This window comes from Kryptolebias marmoratus, linkage group LG13 (assembly GCF_001649575.2).
Source record: "Kryptolebias marmoratus isolate JLee-2015 linkage group LG13, ASM164957v2, whole genome shotgun sequence".
Classification (NCBI taxonomy): Eukaryota; Metazoa; Chordata; class Actinopteri; order Cyprinodontiformes; family Rivulidae; genus Kryptolebias; species Kryptolebias marmoratus.
The window spans coordinates 16,146,350-16,168,971 of record NC_051442.1 but is presented as its reverse complement, the minus strand read 5'-3'; the positions used below and the strand labels follow the sequence as shown (position 1 = coordinate 16,168,971).

General features: G+C 40.9%; 1 protein-coding gene across 4 annotated transcripts in view; it reads left to right on the top strand.

Moving 5' to 3' along the window:
• Positions 1-2,912: 2,912 nt before the first annotated feature.
• ar (androgen receptor) overlaps positions 2,913-22,622 on the top strand; it is a 38,249-nt gene continuing 18,539 nt past the window's right edge. The window contains exons 1-7 of one of the 4 annotated variants that reach the window (XM_037978881.1): positions 2,913-3,003; positions 5,036-5,137; positions 5,717-5,796; positions 5,881-6,005; positions 7,254-8,842; positions 15,399-15,550; positions 15,668-15,784. In XM_037978881.1, the coding sequence (XP_037834809.1) occupies positions 7,749-8,842; positions 15,399-15,550; positions 15,668-15,784 (1,363 nt within the window). In that variant the 5' untranslated portion in view covers positions 2,913-3,003; positions 5,036-5,137; positions 5,717-5,796; positions 5,881-6,005; positions 7,254-7,748. 4 annotated transcript variants of the gene reach the window in all.

Below are 22,622 nucleotides of genomic sequence, written 5' to 3'. Positions count from 1 at the left end.
TGACCACGAGTTGCTTGTGGAGGTTTGATGTGGGCTGGTGACTCCAGCCCTGGCTCAAACTTTGGATTTCAGTCTCTAGTTTAGTGCGATTGTCTCATACTAGCCCTTTTCTGAGACCAATATCTACAGGACCAACTAACTAACTAGCTTTATGCAACTTATTTTGCAGTCCATCATGGTGAAAAACAGTTTTGATGGTGTTACTATTATTTATCCACCTTTCCATCCATTTTCTTCCACTAATACTGTATGTGGTTGGGTAATGAAGGCAAAGAGGACCAGGAAGGAAACCCAGACATCCCTTCATCCAGCGACACTCTTCAACTCCTCCTGGAGGATCCTTGGTCAGAGAGGATATAATCCCTCCAGCCAGTTGTGAGTTTGCCCCAGGGGCTCCTCCTAGAGGAATGTGTTCAGAAAACCTCCAGAAGAAGGTACCAGATGCTCCAACCACCTCGGCTGACTCCATTCAATGTGACAGAGCAGCAGCTTTAACCCTCGGAAGAAGGACAAAGCTCCTGACCGCCTTTCTGATGCTGCCACCTGATGGCATTTCAGCCGCTTGTATCCAGGATTTCGTTCTTTTGGTCGTCATCCTAGATGGACCAGTAAATCACGAGCTTAGCCTTTAAGTTCAATTCCTGTATTCCGGCGGCAAACCGGAGCAACATGCTCATTACAGCAGACAAAACATCATTAATATTGTCACCTGTAACTCTAAAAATGGCATACTGTTGTGAAATAACCATGTCATGCACCTTTTTTATCCCAACTGTTACTTTGTGAGCACATTCAGGGTGAGAATTATACAGTGATATTAATTAGTAGAAGTAACACTTTCTCCAAGATGTGACAGCAGACCTGTAGATGCACGTGCTTATAATATTTTGCTCATTTCAAAATGCCATCAACAATGTAAACATTACAATAAATTACACTGATTACATCAGTTCAAAGGGCATGGACTAAGACATTAATGCTTCCTAGCCTTTCCACAGACCCCCATTTTAAAAAATCTGAACTGTCACTTTGGGCACATTTGGCTTTCGCAGGTGATGACAGTGCGCTTAACTTCAACAGACTGCAGAATGCTTTCACGGTTCATCCATTTTTATAATAAAAGAGAATAAATACATATATCTGTGCATTATATGACAAACAACCTACTCTGTGTTTTGTCTCCACACACGTGGCTCCAGCTGAGGCACCATTTTGTTATGCCGTGTTAAGTCATCAGCATGTCATCAGAAGTGTCTGTAATTAACTATCTTCTTCAAACACCTCAGTCACTTTGACTCACAGATTTATATTTGTCCTGCCAAAATTGCAGTATCCTCTGATTAACAGATTCGAAACATTTTTAAAGGAGTCCTTGTGGCTGCTTTAGTTGAATCCTGAAATAATAAATCAGAAACACTGTATCAAAGACAACTTGGTTCAACCTAAAGGAATTGCGCAAATAGGTTGAGTAATTCCGCTTTCAAACTACAAGTTACTTTTTCTCGACAAAGATATTGTGAGATCTCATGAGACATGGTAATGCTCAGAGTATGTGTTGTGGATGAGTCTCGGCTACTACCACACCAAGTTTAAGCTCAGTATCTCTAAAAGTGGCTTAATTATAGTCATTTTTTGTGTTTGCTAAAGTTGATTAGCTGTGGCGGTCATCTTGAATTGGGTTGACCCCCGATGTTAATGAGAGTTAGATGCATGGCCAAGGATGCCTTTCTGAGCGTTTCACTGAAATCTGTCCAGCGGTTCATGAGATATTTCGCTAACAGACATACAAAACACATACGCACAGACATGGGCACAAATATTAACATACTGTAACTAACAAGAAAATAGCAAATAGCATGGAGTAGAGGCAGTTCTCAACTAAATTAGCACACAAACACATAATTCTTTGTAAGCGGTGAAGCTGCATAAATCTGATTGTCAGCTCTGATAAGTATCCCAGAGTTAACAGTTAGTCGAGTTTTATTTTGACAGAGTGTCACTGACGCACTGAATTTCCAAGCTGGAAAATATTATGATTGTTTGTTGAGTTCATGAGATTTTCTCTAGCGTGTAAAAGACACTGTCCATACATGTTTACAAGCTTTATTTTCTCCTGAGTTTGCTGGGGTTCCTGTTCCTATAGCAGGACTGGCAGCTTCATCTCCGAGCCCCTCAGAGTTGAGAGGGTAAAAAACCTCAAGTTCCTACACATCATCAGGTAGGGAACGGGCAACGCAGTCTTTATTTCCTCAGGAAGCTGAAGCAAGCTCAGCCTCCTCATCACCTGCTGACCGATGTCTGGAGGACTTCCTGACAGGTGAAAACAGGAAGGAGCTGCAGCGCATCGTCATTGGCACAAAACTACTCGCCGTCAGTCCCGTCCAAGCATCAAAATTAAAAGCCTAGCATTCATCGAATAAATGCATATCGTCTGCTACCTTTTGGGCCAGAGTTTGAAACTGAAATCATGAAATCATCTGATTTTGAGAAACAACAGAGTTGTCGCCGTTTCAATAAAACCACCTGTCACATGCTTATCAGGAGGTGAAGCGGTCATGGAGGTGGGACCCAAAACAATTGAAAAAAACCCAAAATAGGCTCAGATGGATATCAACTGCATCTTCTTAAATTTTGTGCACAGAGTAACCACACCAACAACATTTCCACTGAACAATTAAAGACATACAACTTAAATAAAAGTGGAACTAAATTGGGAGAAACCATTGTAAGGGAAACCCAACTGCAAAATGATAACCAAATTATATTTATATTTACAATAAATGAACAGCTAGTAAAATGATACATTGTGTACAAATCAAGAAAGGCCGAACAAACTTTAATTAAATCCCAACAAACACTCAAAACTCAACATAGAAACACCACAATGTGAAACAAAAACCCCTTCCATTCCCTGATGGTACAGTCCCAGAACCATATACTGTGCACAAGCCCCTGGGGAAGGTTTAGCCTGTGCACACCTGCTGGGAGAGGGAAATGGCTGAGGTGAGTATTCACAACTAAAACTTTTATTTTAAAACTTTGCTGTAAAATCTTCATTTTATGCATTTATAGTTCAAAACCAATCTAATCAAATACTAGAAAATTAAATCTCCCGTTTCACAGAAGCCCAGATGAGGCCTGCTAAAGAAGCCACACCCCAAACAAAACTCCTGGACTCCCAATAAACTCAATTAGAAACCCAAATATGATGCTTAACTGTTGTCTTTCATTAACCAATATAAATAAAATATAAATGTAACACTATCAATCAGGTGTAGGTGTGCATTCAGTTTTATTAAAATACATCCAGTGGTTTATAGGATGTTTTGCTAACAGACAAACACGATTGACTTCAACAGTTAATGATGATGTTTTAAGCAAAGAACTTGTGCAATGAGTAGCACTTGCGGTATGTGATGTGAACGACTCTCAGCTACTGCTGCACTAAACTTTAGCTCAATATCTGTACAACTGACTGAACTGTAGCCATTTGTGTGTTTTCACAGGGCTGCTGGTTATGGGTTGGCTCCAAAAGTTAATCAGTTGTAGAAGTATATTTAGTTGTTATTATCCTGAAAGTTTAATTAAAATCGATCCATTGTTGCATAAGATTTTTTGCAAACAGACAGACAGACAAATAGTTAGTTGCAAAATTTTAAGCAAAGATGTAGCGCAATCTGTTAGCGCTCAGAGAAAGTGCTGGGGATCACTCTCAGCTACTATCACGCCAAAGTTTAGCTTAATGTTTGTTCAACTGATTGAGTTGTAGGCTTTTTTGTGTTTTTTATGGGTAATTAGCTGTGGCAGCCATCTTGAATTGAGTTGACTTCAAACTTTTATCAGTTGTAGACGTCCACCCAATAATTACTTCCTGAAGGTTTCATTAAAATTCAATCAGTGGTTAATAAGATATTTTGCTAAAAGACAGACATGTAAACGCACAAAGGCAAAAACATTATCACCTGCCTTTTGCAAAAAAAAAAAAAAACACAACCTTACACATAATGTATTCTGCTTGGTGCACTCTGGTAAAAAGTACAAATGGATGACAACAAAAATAAACAACTAAAGAACACCATCTTTCTTCAGACGGTTAACGGATAACTCCTCTTCGCTCCTTCGTCCTGACAGGGAAACGAACCCGTCCACGACCGCCACCTATGCATGTCTGAATACTTGGAATCGTATTGTTTTCTTACCTCTGACCAGACAGTTTCTGGTCAATACTTCAATACCTGACCCATGTCGTGGGAAACTAGGGATGTGTTGGGTGAAACTTTGCAGACTGTTTCCCTCCATCTCTGCCTCGCATCAATCAACAACTGCAAACAGAAGGAGTGAAAAGTCTGAAGCATAACAAACTCAAAAAAGGAAAGGCAGGTGGTAATGTGGCTGTCGCTGTCTGCAAATTATTCCAAAAAAACCAATTGAAAAGTAAACAATTTATTTAGGATTAATTTGTGTAATTGCATTAATGCCCCCTGATAAACAGGCTCTCCATTTTAGGCTTGGAAATGCTAAGCACTTACTCTGTTCTGTTTGTAAATAACTTCAAATTAAAAGCTGCACTTAAGCTCATATTCATTAGGAAACTCCAACTTGAATATTGCGATTTGGCAAATAACAAAACCTCTGCTTGTGTCTGAAAAGTCTAGGCAAATTTTTAAAACTTTTTTTCAAAACACGTATTAAATAAATGCTTCCTAATTGAGTTGTGAGCCTTAAATGGCTTCTGTCCGTCATGTTTGTGGGGGGTTACATTGTATCACTTTTTCTGATTTTGCGGTATAATCATGTTTTTTACTTCAGCTGATGCGATTCATCCAATAATATGGCATTAAATGAATACAAAAAGAGGCTATCTGTGCTTGATTTGTGGGAGGATTGTAGCTGGAGAGCATCACAGATGATCAGTTAGGACAAATTTGGCAATTTTGATGTTAAAAGTTACAAAAAATGACACATGACACATACTTAAATATAGAACAAATATGAATAGTAGGTTCACTTCACTATTTTGTGTTTTTGTTCTCAGTTTTGGTGATGATGCTGCGTCACTCACCTCCTCTGAATCTCTGAAAGCCTCACTGACCTGTAGCCATTAATGAGGCTATTTCAGAGTCAGACAGACGTGGGGGTAAGTGCTGTTTCTTTAAATACATCAGTGATGTGGTGAACTCTGATGCCTTGTAATGCATTCATTCTGTTTTAATGTACAGTCAGGACTGAACATGTTCAGTTTACATGTTTTTGATAAAAAAAAAACATACATACTTATCAATGGAACACAAGGCTATGTATAATCCTGTGATTATTTGCAAGAACAAATAGCAGTAACAGGTAGCTGTAGCACTTCCTGTGCAGCCTGGGGCACATCTGGCAGAAATATCATTATATTCCTGCTGGAATAACCGTTTTATTGTAAGAGGACAAGAGTGTATTATATTTAAAACAGTTGCAATCTGATTTTGTTTTGGTCCCAGTCTGACTAGCCATTAGCTCATCAATCTAATCAGATACAAACTTCAACTCTCTTAACTGGAGTTAGTAAAGGAGCTATCTAAAACAAGTAAGATATTAAAGGGGAAATTAAATTAAATATCAGTTTTAATGGTTTTCTTTTAGTTAAACACCATTATAAAACCCTCCAGTGGTCCATTCCTCTGATTTAAAATGTTAATGACTTGATTTTAGAGTTTTTGTCAAAATCCTGTAGTGGGGTGATTGTGTGGGCGGAGCTACCTCCTTGGTTGGTGACAAAGAAGCTGTCGCAGACCGCTGTAGGACACTGAGAAGGTTACTGTCAGTGTTTCACAGAAGCAAGTTTTATTATCCAGAGTGCCAGTTTGAAAACATATTTTTTTGTGTGTGTGCTGTCAGGAACTGGAGCCCAACATTTCACAAGAGGAACCTCGACTGTGTCACACAGTCTTTAAGGAGTTTCCCATCAGGACAGCTGGAGGCGGCCGGTGCTGGTCCGACAGGCGGTGGTTCTTCTGTTCAAGGTTTGTATTTCAGGTGGTGCTCTGCAGAACGTCACCTCCACAGTCAGGTGGAACTTTCACCAGGAGCTAAACTAACCACATCCATCCAACTCTGTCCTTCAGGAAGCTGAAGAATGACTCAGCTGTTGGAGTTTTGGGACGTTTTACACAATTAATGACAACAAACTGAACCATTTCACCTCCACACTGTCTGTATTTGTTATTTCCTGCTTTGCTGGCGTTCCTGTTTGGCTCACGACACGTCACACTTCAGAGTGATCGTGGAAAATGCCGAAGAGACCCCAGTAATTGTTTCTATCATTGATTATTAATTTAAAATTAGTGATTTTTTTAAAAACATGAGGCTCTGAATACAAGCACCTTTTATGACTTTCTTTTAATTTATGAAAGCTTCAAAGCACTTTTCATTTCCCCTTTAAATCATAATATATCTCCCAAATCCCCACTTCAAAAGACATTTTTTTATATAGCCTATATAAGTGCCTCCGGTACCAGAGCGCCCCACATTATGACAGGACCTCCACCATGTTTCAGTGCAGGTGGCTTTTTAGGACTTTCATCCCCTGTAATATAAAGATCCCGATGCGCTTCACTTCGATTTCCTCCTCCATCGACCTCCCAGACGGCCGAAGCTGACTAACAGAAGGTTTTGCAGACACCAGTCTCGCCTTTGTCCTTTTCCTTTCTCGCACTTCTTGAAACGCTTGAGCTCTTTTTGATGTTTTCCCAGAGTGCAGCATATGACACCAGCTGAAACCACCGCCGCAGACTGCTGCAGGTCACACTGGAGCTCCTCAGATGTTTGAGTGGGGCCTGTTTTTGTTTGTTTGGTTGGGGTTTTTTTTTCTTTTCTTGCATCAATTCTCCCCACCCATAGGCAGCTTTCTTTGACCTCCACCGCATCTGTGTTAGCATCTCAACACTTTAATGAGCGGGGAATTTCTTTACTACCAAGGGTCGAAACGGAGATTAGAGCGGTTATTTCCTGAGCTCACTCCTGATGCAGTCAGAACATCTTAAACAAGAAGATTTATTGGTTGCTTCCTGCCCTATAGGAATTCGCAAATGAAGCATCGGTGATTTATAAGGGAGGGGGGGGGGGAATAAAAAGTCTAGAGCGAGCTACACAGGAGACATTTTAACTTCAGTCCAAACTCAGTGGGCTATAAAATTAAGTTTGTGGTAAATCTTTTTACTTTGACACAATATTGTTTTATTTTTTTTTTTTTTATCCATCTTGTCCAGCAGCCTAAGAAATGCACCTGTGCCCTGAGGGAACCTCTCCAGTGAAGCCATGAAAACGTGATGCTCCCATGAAAGTCTGCTGTGAAACAACTGGAGGCGCAGAACAGAATCGCAGATAATGGGAGGCTTGTTTTGTCTACTGGAAAAGGACTTCAGAGTAGTGGTGAAATAAATTTAAAAAAACAAAACAACTTTAAATTTGTCAAACGATTCATTCAGCGTCCTGCTGATGATTCACAAAGGGCGACATTTTACATGTTTCCCTCCCCAAAAAAGAGAAGAGGTTCCTGTTAGAACCGTGTCCCCCTCTGACTCGGAACATCTCAGTTTTAGGAGGAGTTTGCAGCTCCTGTAAAGACCTTTTTTTTATTCAAAGCTCAAAGTCTGAGCGGACCCAGCAGCGGATCAACGATTACACCCGGACCTGATTGGGGAGGTGGGGGGGACAACTTTTCGTCGCGCAAAGTCCGCTCCGACTGAACTAACTCCGTGCGGGAAATGAGCCAAAGTGGCCGACGCTTATCCTGTGGCAACTTTTCGCCTCCCGGGGCGAGGAAAGCGGAGGCGGTGAGCGCCGTGGGCATGGCGCAGAAATCTGAGGGCAGTCCGGTCCGCTTCGGCCGAAGCTGGACGGGAAGTGGTGTCGGCAGGCTCAAAGGCTCCGACCCTGAAGGCGGTTACGGAGCAGCCTGCGACCTGGAGCCGCGCTGCTGTCAGTCCGCGCCTCGGGAGGAGTTGATGCACTGCCGAGTGGGCGACGCTCGCTCCGTCTCCGCCTGCGCCACCATCTCAGAGACGGCCCGGGAGCTGTGCCGAGCCGTGTCCGTGTCGCTGGGTCTCATGGTGATGGAGCCGAGCGACGTGGACGCAGCCGCGGCCGCCGCTGCCGGCGGCGCGCGCCCCGCGTGCGTCGCCGCGAGTGACCTAATGAGCGGAGGGGACTATTTCTTCTGCACCGACCCCGCGTCTGCCAGCCAGAGCTGTCCCGGAGCCCAGACGGCGGCTGTCAGCGAGTACAGGTGTCCCGAGCGAGACAAGCAACCTGTGGACATGTTCAAAAGTTCGGAGACTCTGACCTCCTCCGGCCGGACCTCGTCGGCGAGCGGGCCAAACTTCGCGCTGTGCGAGGCTGAGGACTCGGTCCGAGCCGCCGCCGCCTCCCCCTCCTCCTGCCCCTTTGCCCCGGACAGCCTGGCTCAGTTCGGCCACGCCACCGCCGAGAGGCCGTGCCGGGCTTACAGCAGCTCCCACGACGGAGCGCGGGAGGTGGCGGAGGACGAGCCGCCCGGGTACCACCAGCCGGAGCAGTACGGTGTCCGGGTCAAGTGCGAGGGCAGCGAGGCGTCCGGAGCGCCGTGGAGCGGCAACTACACCTTCAACAGGAGGCACAACACGCAGCTCTGGGGGTCCAGGCAGTGCGCGAACGAGTCCGCCGCGAGCGCGACGTTCATCTGTAACCCGTATGAGGGCGGCGTGGTTCGGCCCGAGCACTGGTACCCCGGCGGGATGCTGAGGACCCCCCATCCCCACAACCCCGGAGACGTGAAGAGCGAGGTGGGCGAATGGCTGGACGTGGTCTACAACGACTCCAGGTAACAGTATCCTTTAAAATGTGGTTTGGAGTTCTTAGAAAAAATAAAAGACTGGGAAATGTTTCCAAGCCCAGAAATTCTTTTTTTTTTTTTCATGTCTTCTCTAAAGCAAATACCTGACATTCAACTGGCCAGAAATCAAATCAACAAATAAAATAAAAACAAGTTTTATTAAGATTTATGACTCGAGCATATGTATTTCATTTCAGCAGGCTTGCTTTGGTTATTAATTCCTGCAGCTGTTCTTGGTATTACAGAAACATTCCTGCTGCAGGTGTTTTTGTTCCAAGTTCAATAAGCCTGTTTTTTTTCTACACAGAAAGAAAGAATTTCGAAACTTTAATGAATTGACTCTTAAACTAAAATAAAATATACCAAACACAGTCTGCTCAGACTCTGATGAGAATCATTTCTCTGCTCCTGATTTATTGACACAGTTAAAAACAAAAAAAGGGTGTTTTTTTTTTTTTTTTTGCAGGGAAACGTGTCCTGCAGTCTGTAAAAAACCAGGATTGTGGTGTTTGCTCTTTGCTCTTCGTCCAAGTTAAAATAAAACTCAGATAGTGTTCAAACACATCTCATTTACCCAATACTTTCAAACTAAATCAACAAGTGCTTTAATTGAGAAAAAAATTTACTTTAGAAAAAAATTAATTTAAAACATATTATTTAGAAGAAATCTCAAAAAAGGCTAACTATTGAGAAATGAATATGACTAAAAGAACATTATTTGTAGCCTTTTAGCAGGTGAATTGTTTTATTCAATTATTTTAAGAAATGTCAATAATAAAGAAGAAGAATATCAATGCACTATAATAATAATAATAAAAACATCTGGAGAAATTTTGTACAACTAACAAAAAACAACACTTTAACATTCTGTGGAATATTTTATTCTACTTTTTCAATGACTCCATAAAAAGCAATTTGAAATTAAAACTAAAAAAATATATTTTTCTTATATTAATACACAGAATTAATTTGAACTCTCTCTCTCAAAGGTTGAATTTTACAGAGAAATTCTGGGCGTTTTGGTCCTTTTTTTTTCAATGGCACAAAATGATTTAACAAAAAAAAAAGAAAGAAAAAATCACACTTGTGTTTCCATGAGCCTGAGTTTGGTTTTGTGAAGTTGAGGCGACGCTGTATGGACGTGTGCACGTACACACACACACACTCGGGTTCTTTCTGGAAACATCTGTGAGTTCACCGGGTTAATGATTGAAAACGACCCAGCTGTTTGGACTCAGTTCACCGAGGTTCATCAGACTGTGGATGGTGTTTTTTTGGGACGTGGTGTGTCGTCTTGTCTTTATGTTTTGACTGCAGGGGGCGACAGGAAACGTGCGAGCGGCTGATTTCTGGCCTCGGTGGGTTTTAGTGTTCTGTTTGGACTACCAGGTCAACACGACGCCCACGACTCACCGCTGAGGTCTAATGGCTCGATCCAAAAATCAGCTTACTGCATCCGAAACAGCAGCTCATGGGGTTGACTTCTGCATTTGTTAAAATGGCATTTTCTTAAAACTGTATACAAATTCCCCAACAGGCACCCTCAGCCTTTCATTACCGGGCGCAGCAATAATCTTCTGGTTATTTGTTAAAAGCTGATCTCTGCTGAACCTTTCCTTGTCGCCAATTTGCTGAAAGTGCCCGCTTTTTCTTTCCCGTTGCTGCCGAGTTTTAAATGCAATTTGCAGAAAACAGTGCTGTGCCTCACGTGTTTCTGTTTCACCTGCTGGAAACACGAGGTTTAGCGCAGCACCCTTCCCCATCCCATGTCCTGCGTGAGGTCGTGTGACGACTCGAGCACATTTAAGGTGAAACTTGCGTGAGCTGAGGAACTTCATAGGAATGCAAAGTCAATTAAAAAATAGATAAATAAAATACAGACGCTTTAAAAATTAAATCAACTCATGCTGGGTTGAGTAATCCGTCCCGAAGTGGCAAAAAGGACCTCAGAGTTTGGTGAAAATGAATGCTTTTGTCAAGCGTTCAACTCTTCCTGCGCAAAATTTTGTGCAAAACGAGGATCATTCCCGCTTTTTTGAAATAATTCGGCCACCGCAGCAAACATGGAAGTGGCACAAACTGATTCTGCAGATGCGTGACAGTGAACAAAACATGCTCATCAGATCCAACATAGGTGGGAATTATCCTGATACTCTAACCACAGATAAATTAGATTTCACATGCCTTCCTAGTTTGGTACAGACTTCAGTTCAGTGTCAGATAGCGGTGTGATGTGGAAACAGAGATCTTGTGTTTTAAGTGTGTGTGTTCAGGGTCAGCAGACAGATGTATGGTTGTGGGAAGGAGGCTGAGAGTCGAGTGTGTTTGTTCTGACTTCTAAAAAGACACGCAAATATATTTGAAAGAGGATAGATCAATCAGTGTTGAGGCCACTGATTTTTATTGGAAAACGGAACACACATAGCCCCAATTATGACAAAGTTGGAATGCTGAGTGAAATGTAATAAAAGACAGAATGCACTGATTTACAAATGTTATAAACACAGGTATTATTCACAGTGAAGAATAGTAAACATATCAAATGTTGAAACTAAGAAATTGCACCATTCATTTAAAAAAAAAAAAAAAAGCTAATTTAGAATTTTATGGCAGTATCACATCTCTAAAAAGTTGTTCCAGGTCCATGTTTCCCTCTGTGAACCGTCTCCTCTTCTTTTAACAGCAGTCTGTAAACATCTGAAAGCTGAGGAGAGCAGCTGCTGGAGGTTTTGGAGGGAAATGTTGTCCCATTCTTGTCTGATGGAGGATTCTAGCTGTTCTACAGTCCTGGGTCGTCTTTGCTGGTTTTGTTGCTTCATGAGGCGTCAGATGTTTTCAGTTGTTGAGGTCTGGACTGCAGGCAGCTCAGTTCAGAACCTGGACTCTTCTACTAAGAAGCCATGTTGCTGTAATGGATGCAGTTTGAGGTTTAGCATCATCTGGATGGAAGCAGATGTTGGTCTAAAACTTGAATGTTCTTTTCTCCACTGATGGTGCCTTTCCAGATGTGTGAGCTGCCTTTGACAGAGGCAGTAATGCACCCCCATACCATCAGAGAGGCAGGCTTATGAACTGTTTGCTGATAACAGTCAGGATGGTGCCTCCTCTTTTCTAGCACAAAGATTATGGCGTCTATGGTTTTCAAAAACATTTTCAGATTTTGATTCGTCTGACCACAGAACAGTTTTTTCTTTGCCTCAGTCCATTTAAATGAGTTTTGGTTCTGAGAAGACGGCAGCGTTTCTGAATGGTCTTGTTCTTTGGCTTTCTCTTTGCATGACAGAGGTTTACCCAGCAGCTGTGGATGACACGGCACGCTGTGTTTACAGACAATTCAGTGCAGTCCATGCAGGGATGTTCGTAGTAAAATCAGATTTGTTTTTAATGCAGCTCCGCCTGAGGACCTGAAGATCACCGGCGTCCAATGCTGACTTTCAGTCTTTTGTCCTTTGAGCTCACATTTATTCAGATTCATGCAAACTTTAAATGATATTATGAACTGTAGAGGATGGAATAGTCAAAGTCTCCCAAATCCTCAACTGTGGAACATAATACTGAGATTGTTCCACTGCTTGTAGCTGCAGATCTTTACAGACAGGTGAACCTCTGCCCATCTTTACTTCTGAGAGATTCAGCCTCTCTAAAATGATCTGTTTATACTCAGTCCTCTCACTGACCTGTTGCCAGTTAACTTAATTAGTTATTAAATGCTCCTCCAGCTGTTGTTTTTATAAATACTTCTTACTTTTACAGCTTTGTTTCCCCCTGCCCAACTTTGTTGAGACGTGTTGCCGCCATCAAGTTAAGAAAAACCTATTTTTTCAAAATAAATGGTGCAATTTCTTAATTTAAACATTTGATACATTTACTACGTTCCATTGTGAATAAAATTTTTTTGTTTTGTTTTTTTTTTTAATTTCCAGAGCATTGCATTCTGTTTTTATTTAAATTTTACACACCTCCCCAACCTTTATGGAATTGGATTTGTATATAATTTCTAAAATCATGCATTTGAACAGTCCACAAAAAAAAAAAAAAAAAAAAATACTAAAATGAATGAAACTGTCTGCAGTCAGACATTGTCCATCTGTGTATCTCTCAGAAAAATGCACTTGAATCATTCCCTCCTGCTTGTAAATTCAGAAACTTCCAGAACTGGTCAGTCTGAGATCCTCCCCACATAAAAAAGCAGACTTCACCAGCTTTTATTGGGCTCTATGTCACCGATAATGGAACCAGAAACAACAGATGTCCTTGGATTTGATATAAACACTGTCTAGGTCATTTACTTGTTTGGGATTTAATTTATAATTGGTAATGAATTTGTTCTTTAAAATAAAAAAAAATCAGAAAAATAGTCATTCAGTTTGTAGGGGAGGTGCCATAACTCAGTGGCATTGTAGGCATCGCTGATTCATCGTTATGTCAGCTTCTTGTTCTCAAAAAATGAAATGCAGTGACGTTTGCATCAGAGGCTGCGGCAGTAATTAATTATAAATGTAGCATCCATTGAAGGAATCCATATCGCCTCCCATCTCGCATGGCAAACTTTTAACTGAAGAGCCTGCATGATCTGTCAGCGCTCGGAGTAAGTGTGAAGGACGACTCTCAGCTACTGCAGCACCAACTCTTAGCTCAATATCTGTAAAAATAACTGAATTATAGATATTTTTGTGTTTGCTAAAGTGAGTCAGATGTGACAGCCATTTTGAAACGGGCTGACTGCAAAGATTAATCAGTTGTATATGAACATCCAATGATCACTTTATGAGAATTTCTTTTAAATGCAGACCAGTGGTTCTAGCAACATTTTGCTAACAGACGAGCACACGTGCGTTACTGGTAATTGTATGATTTTCCACAGGTCTTTAACATTGATAGGTAAAATAAAACAACTTTGACTCATTAGGATCAAATTCATCCCATCTATACGCGACCTAAATGAAAGTCATATGTTGTCTTTAAATTTAAATCAGGACACAGAGGTTTCTTCCTCGCCACTTTTACACGGAACCTTGATATCTATTTTTGCGGCCACCGAGGCTACGTTATGTCTGAGTCTTCTCTAATCGCGCCGTCTTCAAGGCTGCGGCCATTTCAACTTAACCCAGATCTCATCCTCCAGCCACAGTACACATTTATAAATCATCGCGCTGTGCCCTCCTGTAATACTCCAACGTAGAGACGACAGGAGGAGGAGGAGCAGCGCGTCTGGAGTTTGGAAACTGTCGGGAGGTTCAAGGTTAGGCTTCAGCTGTCAGCAACTGGGCAGGCAGTTTCAGGAGGAAAACTGAAGGCGGAGTTTTGAAACAAAGAAGACGATTAAAGGCCTAGAATTCCTGGAAGGAATGCATATCACCCTTCGTTTTAAACTAAGATTACCTTACGTTAAAAGGGAAATGGAAAAGGTTTCGGTGCTAACGTGAATCAAAGGAAAGTCATAAAAGGTGCTTGTATTCAGAGTCTCACATTTTAAAAAGTGTACACTAATTTCAAATTATTAATCAAATATTTAAAAAAAAATTACTGCAGTCTCTTTGGCAGTTTCTGTGTTCACTCTGAAGTGTGACGTGTCCTGAGCCAAACACAGGAACGCCAACAAGGCAGGAAATAACAAATACAGACAGTGTGGAGGTGAAATGGTTCAGTTTGTTGTCATTAATTGTGTAAAACGACCCAAAACTCCAACAGCTGAGTCATTCTTCAGCTTCCTGAAGGACAGAGAGTTGGATGGATGTGGTTAGTTTAGCTCCTGGTGAAAGTTCCACCTGACTGTGGAGGTGACGTTCTGCAGAGCACCACCTGAAATAGAAGACCTGGCTCCTCTCGCTGTCCGACCTCCACCGTCCGCCTCCAGCTGTTTGAGGGGAAACTCCTTGAAGACTGTGTGACATCAGTGTGGGGCTCAAGTTCCTGACAGCATCAGTCCAGACCGAAAAGAAGAAGTGTTTTCCAACCAGTACTTGTCTTCTGCTTCCATTTCCCCTGATAAACACTGACAGTAACCTCCTCGGTGCCCTACAGCTTCTTCGTCACCAACCAAGGAGGTAGCTCCGCCTACACAATCACCCCACTATGGGATTTTGACACAAAAACTCTAAAAACAAGTCATTAAGGTTTTTTAATCGGAGGAATGGACCACTGGAGTGTTTTATGATGGTGTTTAACTCAAAGAAAAACATCAAAACTCATTATTTTGTTTTTTTTTAATTTCATTTCTCCTCAGAGGAACAAGTTTTAGCTGCTTTGATCAAATCTTTAAAAAATGACGTTATGTGCAATCTCGTGCGATGTTGTGAAGTTTCCCTAAACTCTGTCAACTGGTTCTTGAGATATTTTGCTAACAAACAGACATTTGAGCGCACTTGAAAAGATTACCGCCCTTTCGTCTTCGGCGATAAAACGAAATATTCACACGATGCAGTAGTTTCTAATAAACTAACACGCAGGTGGTGTAAAGATGTGAACCATAGCGTGAGTTCATCAAGAACTCTGCCGCTTCATCACACGGTTGTTGTTTGTGTGTTTTTATGTTCATCTGCAGGTTTGAGGCGAGTGGAGAGCACATGTTTCCCATGGAGTTCTTCTTCCCCCCTCAGAGGACGTGCCTGATTTGTTCGGACGAGGCGTCTGGCTGCCATTACGGTGCGCTCACGTGTGGCAGCTGCAAGGTTTTCTTCAAGAGAGCTGCAGAAGGTAACTCCCGCGTCCTCCTTTGACCCACTGACGGCTTGTTTAAGGGGGCCAGTTTCAGCTCGAACAGGTCGCACGTTTTCTGAGCCTCGTTAACCCTGTGTCTCATCTCTCGTGCAGGAAAACAGAAATACCTGTGCGCGAGCAAAAACGACTGCACCATTGATAAGTTGAGGAGAAAGAACTGCCCCTCTTGTCGGCTGAAGAAGTGTTTTGAAGCTGGAATGACTCTTGGAGGTGGGGTGGATATGAAAAGATGTTGTTTGTCCATTTTTATGTTGTGTAGAATATTTACCTGTAAAAGTTTTACTTCAGGCAAAAGGACCTGGGTGGATAAACAATAATGTACACAAGCCACAAATATAAAGTTGTAGCTATAAAAGAACAACTGGAGGTGAGAATGTTCAAACCTCACCTCACATTTGTGGTAATTAGGACTAGACATGGGCCAGGATGAGATTTTAACGTTACAATAACTTAAAAATGTGATTTATTCCCTTTTATTTAATAACAAAAATGCAAATACTATGTTTTGCTGCCTAAATAATATCACACATTGCTTAATGATCATTTTACATGTATAATAACATATAAAAGACTCTATCAAATATTTATTTATGGTTATTGTAATGATGACAGCCGCTCTGTGTTGAAGTTTCAGCTTTTTCCTAAACTCAAGAGAAATTTTAAACCAGTTTTTATTTATAATGATATTAAAGATCAGGGCTTAACTTTAATTTAATCAAGTGTTGAGAATAACTTTAATAGTCAAATAGTATCAGCTAAAACATCAAAGTCAGACTATTTTTATGTATTTATAATTTCTTTATAATATCAAAGTAATTGCCTTTTGCTCACAATATTACTTCACTGCACATTGATAATGTTAATAATTAATTAGCTGGGCTATTGGCCACTGTAGCAGCCTGAACTTCACCTGCGAATATGCGAACTCCTGTAGCTTGTTGCAAACGTTTGTTTCGAAACAGCTTGAAAAGAGAGACGGATGTTGCTTCACTGTGAGACAAACCATGACTGACTGGATTACCCACCAGATGAATTTACAACCGACTGATGACGTATTTTTAAAACAAGCGTGATCATTTAGGGGAACTCTCCCATCATCCATCAAACACGACTGAATGACGGCTCGGAGCAACAAGTAGGAGAAGGGGAGCGCTGCTCGGTGCTCTGTGTGAAAAACCCCAAAACAAAACACACAAACGCTTTGTCAGTTTTAGCTTTTTAAACCGTAGGAACGTAGGATGAACACAGTTTAGTGGCTTTGGCTTTTTAACATCGTGAACACCGGGCCACGCAGGTAATCACATTGTGGGGTTTTAATTTTCCTGACTACATTTTCCCACGTTAGATCTCATTAATGATTCATTTATGCTTCTCGGTGTTAGTTCAAGTTCCAGTCAAAAGATAACTACCCTATAATTTCATAATTTACTTATTTACCCAAAACAAGAACAGAGCAAATCATTTTGGTGCCTTCACTGACTCCGTTTGTTGTGTTTTGTAAATGAAAACGAATCTAGAAACTGATTCCAGCTGCACATTAATGATTGCTAGGGCACATGCACGGCAATCATTGCTTTGCACCAACCTTTCATTTAATTGCACTTCAGGAGAAGCAAATTCCAAATGTTGCAGTTTTCCGAGCGGAATCTGGGTCCGTTCTCGCCGAACGCATGACGTCAGCACGCGGAGTGTTGGTAGCTGTTCGATGATCTATTTGCCATTAATTTTCAGCAGAAGACAGATCTGGACTAAGGCAGCCAAGTTGTTGGAAGTCATGCAGAATGAGGTCAGATTTCGTCTCACTGCAATGACTCAATTCTATTACACTAAATTTTATATTTAGCTGATCACAGGATGGTGTTTGTCATCTTTAGCTCCTAGAAAGAATTAATGGTTCCAGAATACGTTTCTGGAGGCAGTGGTGGATTATGTTGACTAACAATGTTTTTGTTTTTTTTAGACAGTGTAGTTGTATATACTTCTGGCCTGAGGGCTCGAAGGTCACAAACATCCAACAGTTGTTTGGATTTTATGCACTGATTTTATCTTGGATTCTTTTCACAATATTATTTATTAGAGATGTTAAAGGACCTGAGTTGTTTGCAAGCTGGCACTGACAATCGTCTTCATTAGAGCTGATTGTTTTTTTTCTCTGACAGAGCTTGGCACAAATGTTGAACGCTGCCTGATAACACCCATCCATCCATTTGATTTACCCGCTTTTTCATGGTACCTGTGCTTGATGAGCCGAAGGTTGAATCCTGTTTTCTAGTGTCGACACCGCTTACATCTTAGTTTGGAGTCCTAGTGGACTGTGGTTGAGGTGTTCCACTACAGAATGGGACACCCCTCCATGAAGCCGATACACTTCAGATGTGTTTTAAATCAGCAGACGCTACGTCAGTATGCCCATACATGTAATGTGACTAGTTATGCAGCCCCAGACAGACAAACTTCGAAGAACTCAGTGCTGTCCTAATAGTCGCCGCTACAAAAATCCACAACTAGGTCAAAAATTAAACTCAAAGCAAATAAAACACTAAAAGAAGCCAAACAACAGCGGCAGAGCATGAGTCGGAGTCACAAGCAGGGCAGTGTTGCCAGGACTTAAGCTCAACAATATTACCAAAAGATTTATCTCAGAACATCATCAAAGTAGATGTTAAAACGGTCGCTGTGAAAGTCAAATATTTTAACGGAATATAAAATAAAAACCTCCACTCCGTTTATTCCCAGTCCTCACACCCTCACCTGGCATCAGACAATCTGCTGATTATTAAAGGTGAATATCAATGTCTGATTTATTTTTACTTCTCACTAAGAACAACTAAAGTTTACCAAAGTGATTTTTAGTTTAGTCACTCAAAATGTTACAATAGTCCAAAAAATTCAATTTAATGAAAAATGTGAAAATGTTACCTGTACATTGGATAGAATTTCACTCTACAATTTTTTTTTTTTTGAGTGTGCCGGTGGCATCAACATCCCCATTAATGTATATTTTTGGTCAACGGAGACCTTAGAAAATATTCTTTGTTCCTTTTCTGTGGTTAATGGTTTAAACATACGAGCAGTTTGCTCATTTAAGGCCCTTCTATTCTTCAAAACGTGAGATTACCTTTCTTGAAATTGGGGTTTTGTCACTTGTAGGGACATGAAATAAGTGACTCGGCTCTTTCATGTTACATGTCTGTAATCTGACAGTGGCAGAGATTCACAGAAAGGTGCCATGCGTATTCACACATCTGACAGCTCTGGTGACAATAATGCAAATGGTCCGGCTTTGTGCGTGCGCGCAAATATATTTCTGATTCTCCAGCCTCTCTGGCTCAGTGTGTGCCGAGTTTGAATGTAATTATTTTAAAGTGCAGTAAGGATGATAATAAATGTAGTGCACTACATGGTAAATGAACAAAGCCCACTACGGAGCGAGCAAAGTCCCAAAAAGTGAAACTATTAATGGCTTTCCAACATCAAGTACTTTATTCTCTGCACTGCACATCTTAGCTGGTTCTCTTCAATTGCAGCATCATCACAATAGGGGATGTTACTGATAATCAAGCCCCTGACTGAGCTGCCATGCAATTTAGACCTCTTCCATTCACTTCTCCTTACTGTCACCCAGACCTGTTTGTCAAATTAGGCTGCGGAGATTGACATGTAGTGGACTAATTTTGGTCTTGTGTTCAATTTTCACTCTCTTCCATTTTCTCATTCTGTTAACGGTGAAAATTGTGCAGGAGGCACAAAGCTGACATGAGACATGTGAATTAAAGCGGCAGACATGCTGGTAATTTTGCCACCAGTCGCCGACAAACCCTGTGGAGGGAAAATGTGATCTAATGCTGTGATTGTAGTAAAAAGGCTCCCCTTTTTCTAGTTGTGGCTAAAAAGATCCTTTCACTTATGTTCTCATCATGGACATATAATTGACTCCCGGCATTTCGCAGGGAAATTTATGGCGGTGAATTGTGGAAGTGGTGGAAAAAAATTACACGTGATGGTATAACTTTGAGGTTTTTTTAACTTCGGATACTTATTAGGAAAAGAAGAGTGGCAATTTCTCTGTATTTTGAATAAAATATTAGAAAATTACAAATCTATTACATCCAGTCCTTTTTAAACTGTATAAAATTTGATCATATCAGTATCTCTTTGCTGTTTTTGCGATTTTAAAGGATTGAGGATGAGGAGCAAAGCTCGACTGAATCCTACTTTTGTCATGTTGGCATCTGTTTCGGACCGAAGCGGCGTTCATATTACTGCTCAGAGGAATAGCTTTTATAAATTGAACTCTGTGTTATTCCTGGAATTTTAATTACGCCCACAAATAGAGAGGCAAAGGCAGTGAGGTTAGTTCTGGTAAATCAGGGGGGAATATGAAGCTGGTTGTACATGTGCAGTTTTTTTTTTTTTCCTCTTCCAGCTAAAATAAATTTTATTTTATTTTATTTTTTTTGTTAAACTTCACCTGAATGTATTGGAGTACATCAAAAGCAAGGCTGGCTACCGTTTCACAAGCAGCGCGTCAGTGTTGAACCTTTTAGGGTTAATGATTTACAAAAGGCACCATTATCCCCCGACTATCAGTAGTCGATCCAGTCTCACTGCTGCGTTACACTAAAAAAGTTAATACTACTCAATGATATAAGTTCTGCTTTGTGATAATATATACTAATAGTTTTATTTAGTGCTGTAAGTTTAATGATAAATAACAATTACATAAAAAAATCTGGTCCAAATCTGCCTGTCTTCATTTCAGAAGTGTATACCCCAGCAGAATGAACCATAAAAGTGGAGGCAGCTGCAAAGGTGGACAAGAAAATAGTGTGCACGGCCAAGAATGCAGCTGTGCGAGCCGTGCACATGAAAATACAAGGTTATTTCCAAAAGCTGTCTGTTCAAAATGCAAGGTCACCAACATTTACAGCCCAGTGCGATACTACCTTTACCTTTCAGGTTTCAGAGCGACAGTTCAGATCTTTTCAAGTAGGGCTTGTGGAACGGTATGAACATTTAATATTTGACCCAGTTGTAGATAGCTCTTTGACTGATTTCGTTTGGAGAAACGGACTTTAAGTCTGACCGGACTCATGAGCTACGAGCTAATCTGAGCGGCGCCAGGAGCAAAGTGGACTCACCGGGTCTCAAAGGTTTAAAGGAGGTCAGTGCAAATGCTGTTTTATAAACCTTTACATTATCATCGGTTTCACGTTACATGATTACTTTTTTAGAATTCTGTAGTTATTTGCAAGAAAAGATAGTGACAGCAGCAGCTAGCTGTAGCACCTTGGATGCAGCTTCGGGCCTTTGCAGCAGGAATATCATAATATTTCTGTTGGAGTGACGGTGTGATGTGAAATGGACACTGGTGTAAAGGCTTATTAAATAGTAACTGTTTTTGGACTATCATTCATTTTGTTTCTATTTAGTAATAATATAATTTTTTTCTTAACACGTAATCTTTTTACAAGCTCACCTATATTTGCTATATTTGAACTGAATAATTAAAACAGAGCTTGCATGAACTGCAACGAACGTTTTGAGACTGGAGTGGTTTTAGGACAGCAGTCTCAGCCCCGTTCGGCCTCACCGTTAGCTCATTGAATCCAGTCAGAGTTCAACTCTGGTTTCTCCAAAGAGCTATCTCCAACAGGTAAGATAATAACTATTCATAACGTTTCCTGAGAACCCCACTTCAGAAGATCACTTTAAGATTCATGTTTCCCCCTCATTCAGATCCAGATTTTGCTCTCGGCTCTACGGAGCTGAAGGGTCTCTCTGTCTACGAAATGCTCTCCTCTGTTTTAATCTTCAAATCTTTCAGGATTGTTTGTGCATGTCTGACCACAGTGTAATTATCTGTAAGAGTCTGCTTCCGGCTTCTGCTCCCAAAGTACCAAACTCACTCCTCCAGCCCCCTTTCCCAAAACAAAACCTGACTGGTCAACAGGTTAGGATATGGACTGAAGATTTTTATTTTTTATTTTAATTGCAAAGTAACCTTAAACTCAACAATAAAAAAAGAAAGAAAAACCAAAAAAAAGTAAAAGTTTAACCATACTTGTAGCAGGTAATGAGCATAGCATTTAATATTCACGATCACTTTCATAAAAATGACAACCATAAACACATGCATACATTATTAATAACAATATGCAGCAATACAAAGAAGATTTCAAAGCGACTGACTGCCTTGGAAGGTTAAAGTTCAGCAATCAAGAACTAAATAAAGTCAATCAGAAATAATTTATTTTCTCACATTTTAAAATTAGTAAAAAGACAATTGAGTTTCAGATGAAAACCTGAAAACTATCCTAACTGATGGAAACAATCTAATATCCATTTAAAGGCACAGTAATGACACCATATTTCCCCCTCTGCACCTGTTCGTCTCATGTCTTCAGCGATCATCGTGAGTGTCTGTTTGATAATGACGATGTGCTGACCCACTGCCAGAGGATGGTGTTGGTGGTTGGGCCTGTTGGTGTTAAAGCTGCTCATATGAACTGCAGAACATTACCGTAGAACCAGCAGCCTCAGAGACCAAGTTTGATCAAGCTTGTGTTTGGAAGGACATATATAGTTGTTGTCTTGTGCTCTTTAAGCTTGAGAGAAGTGCTTCCAGTCGCAATAAATCCCTTTACGGGACCTCTGTTTTTTTTTACTTTTTAACATGTTGCTTTGCATCAAACAAACTAAACGGCTATAAAAACAGCTGCAACTGGGCTACTGTCCAGTGTATTATTGAAAAAAAAGATTATTATTGTTTCCATGTTGCCATAAAGAGAAAAGTTGTACCTTCCTGACAGCAGAGCAGTTCTCATAGCAGCTGGTGGTGAAGAAGGTGAGGCTGCTCTCCACCTTATATCTGCTGCCAGCACCTCCCTCAGCCTCTGGAGGAAAAGATACCCATGCTGGAGGTGTTTATGGACCTGATGATCTTATTTATCTATACGTCATCATTTTATCATCAATTAGTTATATTCAAAGACCATTTACGAATGTGGAGACATGAAGTCAAAAAGGAATTCACAGAGTTGGAGAT